We start from the raw sequence: 6,798 nt of genomic DNA, 5'->3' as shown, positions 1-6,798 counted from the left end.
AAAGCTGGGGACACTTTTAGCAAACAAATCCCACTATGCAGAACTGAAAATAACATGAAAATGGCTTACTTCATTAAAAATAGTATAACCATTCATTTAAACTGAATGACCAGACTTGCTGTCTTAAAAACCCAAACTTGAGATTAACAAAAATCACACAGTATATTTAACACTATACTGTTAAAAAACTGGTGGGAGTTTTAGAAGTTCATTTTTACAACTTTTTGTAAGCAGACAGTATTACTTTTAAAAAATGATGTTTACTAGGAGATTCAGCAAAACAGATGTAAGAATGTTCCAACCGTGGTTTCAAATTATGCATTACGATCCAAGCGAACATCAATTTCTCTGCCACTGATTTTTATGCCATTCATTATTCTGCAGGCTTTTTCAGCTGATTCTGGGGAGTCAAATCTGACCGTTCCACAGCCTTTTGACTTTCCATTCTCCATTTTTATTTCTGCAAACATTACATGACCTGTAAAAGAAAAATTATAGAATTACCTGTCAGTATAAACAGGTTCCATTTCAGTATACAGGTTTGAAATTTCTCATAGCCTATGAAGTGACAAGTAACTTGGTTAAAAACATTAATGATTTTAAAATAGCACATCATATAAGTATTACTCTCATCATTTTATACTCTGTATATAATGCAATTCATATACAGTAATAAATAAAGGTTATAATATACAAAATTGAAATAAAAATAAATTTGCTTAGGATTTAGTATTTTATTAAAATGAAAAATTTTAATGTAAATCTTTACTTGAATTTTATAGCAAAATAAGGTAAGCTAGCACAAAACAATACCTAGTTACCATGCCTAACAACAAACACAAATCCAAACAAAATTATTTTTTGAAAATTTCTTGTTTTATACTCAATACCCTAATCTCTTTTCTTTCCGTTTTATCTTCCATATCACTGTTTTATCCCTGAAAACAGTAACAACCACCCAGGAATTTTACCAGGTCCACAAAGGGCTCCGCTAATTATGTTTTCAACCATAATGCAAAGTCATTTATTCAATATCTTAATCTGAACTCTATATGTAAGAGTGGCACCAAGTACTTATGGAAATAGACATGGAAGAGATACTATAGATTTAAATCAATAAAGGTACAAAACACTGATGACGACAAGAACATAAAGAAGGACCTTAGAGAGGAACTTTCAGAAGGAGGAAGAAAACCAGACAATGGTTCTGTTTAGAGTTAATATCATTACTGACTCTATACAGACTGGTATTTGAAATAAATACATATCATTTATAAAAATGTATGGCAATAAAAACCCATCATCCAAACCAGAAACCTGAGAGTAAAAGGGAGAGATATTAATAAGTACACACAAATTAACAGATGTAAACACTGAGACTATCCCCAGGCAAACAGGGATGTATGATAACCCAGTTCACACAGATTTAGATAATGAGGTGTGTAACTACTTACCATAATGTTTCCCTCCCTTTGAATATGTAGTTGCCAGATCACTATGGGCTAACTTTAGTCTGGCAATAAAATCAAAGAGCCAGACATATTTAGTTCTATAAAGGGAGGGGGGAAAAAAAGGAAAAGGGAGGAAGGTAAAAAAAAAAAAGGGCTTATCAAAAAATTGCATAAGCCCTTTCCACATGATGGGATGAATTTTTAATCTGAGTGCATGAGTAAGACTTTTTTTGTGTTTCAAGTTTGATCTGAATGATTCCTACAACATCCTGGACTATTTTTTACTTTTGTTTATTCATCCATCACCACCTTGCCCCATTACTGCATTTTTTTTTAAAAACCGATAGTTACTCATCTGCTGCTGCTGCTGCTGCTGCTAAGTCGCTTCAGTCGTGTCCGACTCTGTGCGACCCCATAGACAGCAGCCCACCAGGCTCCCCCGTCCCTGGGATTCTCCAGGCAAGAACACTGGAGTGGGTTGCCATTTCCTTCTCCAATGCATGAAAGTGAAAAGTGAAAGTGAAGTCGCTCAGTTGTGTCCAACTCTTAGCGACCCCATGGGCTGCAGCCTACCAGGCTCCTCCATCCATGGGATTTTCCAGGCAAGAGTACTGGAGTGGGGTGCCATTGCCTTCTCCTTAAAGGAAATTGGAAAGGAAATTGAAGTTGCTCAGTCATGTCTGACTCTTTGGAACCCCATGGACTGTAGCATACTAGTGTCCTCTGTCCATGGGATTTTCCAGGCAAGGGTACTGGAGTGGGTTGCCATTTCCTTCTCCAGAGGATCTTCCTGACCCAGGGATCAAACCTGGGTCTCCCATATTGCAGGCAGACGCTTTACTGTCTGAGCCAGCAGGGAAGCCTTCTCCTTAACTGTGTTCTAAAAGGTATTTGTTGTTTAGTCACTAAGTCACATCTGACTCTTTGTGATCCCATTGACTATAACCCACCCAGCTCCTCTGTCCATGGTTTTCCCAGGCAATTATCCTGGAGTGGGTTGCCATTTCCTTCTCCAGGGGATCTTCCTGACCCAGGGATTGAACCCTTGTCCCCTGCATTGGCAGGGGATTCTTTACCACTAGGCCACCAGGGAAGGCCCTTCTAAAAGTTCTAAAACAGACTAATTTCCAGAGAAATTATATTACAATGGTTAAAGTTGATCCAAACAGTTTTTAACCTACAACTGGTAAAAACCAAACCACCCCTGTGCACCATTAGTAGGAATGTAAATTGTTGTTGCCACTATAGAAAACAATATGGAGATTCTTCAGGAAATTAAAAATAGTAATACTATATGATCCAGCAATTCCACTCCTGGGTATTTATCCGAAGAAAACAAAAACTCTAATTAAGAAAGATATACGCACCCCTTTGTTCATGGCAGCATTATTTACAACAGCCAAGATATGGAAACAAACTAAAAACATCATAAAAAAAAGAATGAAATCTTGCCATTTGCAACAACATGGATGGACCTAGAGGTTATTATGCTAAGTGAAATAAGTCAGACATAGAAAGATAAATATTGTATAATTTCATTTATGTATGGAATCTAAAAAACAAATAAACAAAACAGAAACAGCTGTACAGAGAACAACAGGTAAGGTTGTCTGAGTGGAAGATTAAGAATACAAACTTCCAATCACAAAATAAATGAATCACGGGTATGAAACATACTATGTTGGAAACATAGTCAATAACTAGCATCTTTTCGTGGTGATATATTACAACTAGACTTTATCGAGATGATCATCTAAAAAGTAGGGAAATATCAAGTAACTAGGTTGTGTAACAGGAACTAACATAGGGTTGTAGATTAATTATACTTCAAAAGCAAAGAAACAAACTCAGTAAAAAAAAAAGAGGTCAGATTTGTAGTTGTCAGAGACAGGAAGAGGGCTGGAGAGGGGGAATTAGAAGAAGGCAGTCAAAAGGTATAAACTTCCAGTTATAAGATAAATAAGTACTACAGATGTAATGTACAACATGATAAATATAATCAACACTACTATATGCTATATATGAAAATTGTTAAGAATAAATCCTCAGAAAAAATCCTAAATCCCAAGGAAAATTTGTTTTCTGTTTCTTTGTTTCTATGAGATGATGGGTGTTCACTGAGCTTCTTGTAATAATCATTTTACATGTGTAAGTCAAACCATTTATGCTGTACACCTTAAACTTATACAGTGCTGTATGTCAATTATATCTCAATGAAACTGGAAGAAAAAGTAAAAAACATACACAGAAATCATATTTTCTAATAAATATCATAAAATGAAACACTTTATATCATAAAATGAAATAAAAAACTATATTTTTAAAAAAGCTTTAAAGATAAACGCAGAGCAATTTCCAGAGTCCTCTTAGTATCTCAAATGCTGGGACATGAAAACAAGCAAGTTTAATTAAAGAAGCACACCTTAGTAAATGGCAGCATTTTTCAGTGATTTTGAAGAGGACTGTGGAGAACACTCAAGAGCTTTTAAGGTTAAAGGTTCTTCATTATTCTAAATTTACCTAAAAATTTAAAGTTTTTCTTAATGTAAGTATCCTACCATAGATTTAACAGCAATACTGAGGTTCATTCAAGCAAGAAATCTTCGTAACTTCAAAGGAAAATATTTAATTATCTCTTGCAAAAATCTGTTAATCTCCAAGGACAAGTTTCTCCATTATTTCCTCTTAAATTTTCCCTCTGTTTAGGAATCATGATTCAGACCCCCAAATTCCTGACTTCACAATGATCACAAGGCTGTTCTAGCTGACAAAGTCTATCACCTAAGATTAACTGAATTTTCTTATATTCTGGACACTCAGGCTTATAGAGAAAGTGACTTATAGATACTTGTTTCATGGTTAGACTGCCCTAAAAAGCTCCTAACAGAAACAGAAAGTTCTGTTATCCAAGTTTCTTCTTAATTCCATAAAAACACCAATAGAGATATTGTCTAAAAATAAATAATTGAGGAGAAAAAATTTAGCTTTAAGTGATTAATACCAGATTTCCCTGGCTTTTTCCATGCTCTGAGGACTCCTAAATGACTTAAAAATCTACTGATCTTAGGTAATTTCAAGAAAAATAAAATAGTACTGCTATTTCAGCAACAGTATAGGACAAACTGATGCTTTAAAACTATGATGCTGAAAAAGACCCTTGAGAGTCCCTTGGACTGCAAGGAGATCAAATCAGTCAATCCTCAAGGAAATCAACCCTGCATATTCACTGGAAGGGCTGATGTTGAAGCTGAAGCTCCAATACTCTGACCACCTGATGCGAAGAGCCGACACATTTAAATAAGACCCTGATGCTGGGAAAGACTGAGACAGGAGGAGAAAGGGATGACAGAGGATGAGATGGTTGGATGGCATCACTGACTCAATGGACATGAGTTTGAGCAAGCTCCAGGAGACAGTGAAGGACAGGGAAGCCTGGCAAGCTGCAGTCCATGGGGCTGCAAAGAGTCAGACACAATTGAGCTACAGAACAACAACAAATAGAACAAAAGAGTATGAAATGAGAAATCAGTATTACAATGATCAAAGATATTGCTGTTACATACACTACAAAAATGACTTCCTTGCAATAAAAGAAACCTTTCTACTTTATTTAAGTCAGTCTATTAACTAACCTTGTGAGGTATACTCTGGAAAATGATGGAAAAGCATACCCAAAAACAGGCCAAGTTAAAGTATATTTAAATTGTTAATAAAATCTACTTCCAAAGTATAGCTGTAACATAACCATAAGAGAAAAAATGTAAAATCAAGATATTCTACAAAAAACTATAATTATGAAATAGGAGACAAAAAACAGTTTTAGTGTTTCTTTACAAACAATACAAAGTGATTATCTGTGAATGTTCTTCATATTGTGTTTCTACTCTTACTGCATTATTTTTACTGTTATGTTAATCTTGAGTACACCAAGTCATGCTTGATGCAGCATGTGAAAGCTGCTCAGTCATGTCCGACAATCCATGGAATTCTCCAGGCCAGAAAACTGGAGTGGGTAGCCTTTCCCTTCTCCAGGGGATCTTCCTAACCCAGGGATCGAACCCAGGTCTCCTGCATTGTAGGCGGATTCTTTACCAGCTGAGCCACAAGGGAAGCAGCGTATGTTTTAGCAAATAAAATCTACCACAAGTCCCCATTTTCTGTGCAGTTAACAGATCTTCTAATTGATACAGAAAACTACATTATGGAAACCTGTAGAGCAATGTTATATTTGTTACAGTTTAGAGCAGGAATAGTTAAGATGGGCTTTCCTTGCACTGCAATGCTATGATCCTGCATCATACTAGACCACTGAGTGCAGTTAAAGGGTACAGGCTATACCAAGTATGATAGGCTATGCCTATTTGACCTTGTTAGCATAACCTACGGAGAAGGCAATGGCACCCAACTCCAGTACTCTTGCCTGGAAAATCCCACAGACAGAGGAGCCTGGTAGGCTGCAGTCCATGGGGTCGCTAAGTCGGATACGACTGAGCGACTTCACTTTCACTTTTCACTTTCATTGGAGAAGGAAATGGCAACCCACTCCAGTATTCTTGCCTGGAGAATTCCAGGGACGGGGGAGCCTGGTGGGCTGCCGTCTATGGGGTCACACAGAGTCAGACACGACTGAAGCAACTTAGCAGCAGCAGCAGCATAACCTAAACCAATGTGGGATCCAACTCTAACTGGTTCACTTATATTATACTCTGCCTTCTTAAAAATGCATATTCTGAGGAATTACACTGAACAGAATAAAGGAAGATCTACTTTACTATTCTCACTTAACTTCTCATCTTGTTGTATTTGGAGATCGGAATAGATTTTTTTTCCCTGTATTGTATCTGCTGAGGAAATGCTGTACTGAGGGTTATATAACTCATACTACATTTCTTCAGCCTTTGTAACTGCCCCATTAAGGAAAATTAAATACTATAGACATTTAATGATCAGAGGGCTTCCTGATGGGTCATTTGCTGACAGTTACTATTTTAGCAGAGAGCATGGAGTACCACTAGACTCTTACTAAGTAACCAAGAGAATATACTTAACTTACCTTGGGCCCAGGGGGTTAAAAAAAAGCAAAACACTGACTTATACTACGAAAAGGGCCACTAAAGGCTTGGAGCAGATTAAAAACAAACTTCTCATTCTAAGAAAGAAAAATTCTTAAGATTTAAAAGTAAATAAATAAAGTGATGTGGCAGAAAACTGTTCAGTTCATACAAGCCAAATAAATAATTTCCATAGTTGTCAATAGCTGGACACTTAATTCTATATTACCATAACTTATTTTCCTTTCCACTAATATAAGTTCAAGTTTAAAATAGGAAAACGGTAGGAAATTACT

The 6,798-nt window shown here is 36.3% G+C and overlaps 1 protein-coding gene across 1 annotated transcript in view; it reads right to left on the bottom strand.

The window, feature by feature from the left end:
- Positions 1-240: 240 nt before the first annotated feature.
- MYEF2 (myelin expression factor 2) overlaps positions 241-6,798 on the bottom strand; it is a 31,247-nt gene continuing 24,689 nt past the window's right edge. Inside the window, exon 16 of the mRNA XM_055538045.1 lies at positions 241-478. Coding sequence (XP_055394020.1) covers positions 315-478 — 164 coding nt within the window. The 3' untranslated portion in view covers positions 241-314. The remainder of the gene's footprint in view (positions 479-6,798) is intronic.

This window comes from Bubalus kerabau, chromosome 10, assembly GCF_029407905.1.
Source record: "Bubalus kerabau isolate K-KA32 ecotype Philippines breed swamp buffalo chromosome 10, PCC_UOA_SB_1v2, whole genome shotgun sequence".
NCBI lineage: Eukaryota > Metazoa > Chordata > Mammalia > Artiodactyla > Bovidae > Bubalus > Bubalus kerabau.
The sequence above is the reverse complement of the archived record's forward strand: the minus strand, read 5'-3'. Positions and strand labels throughout refer to the sequence as shown.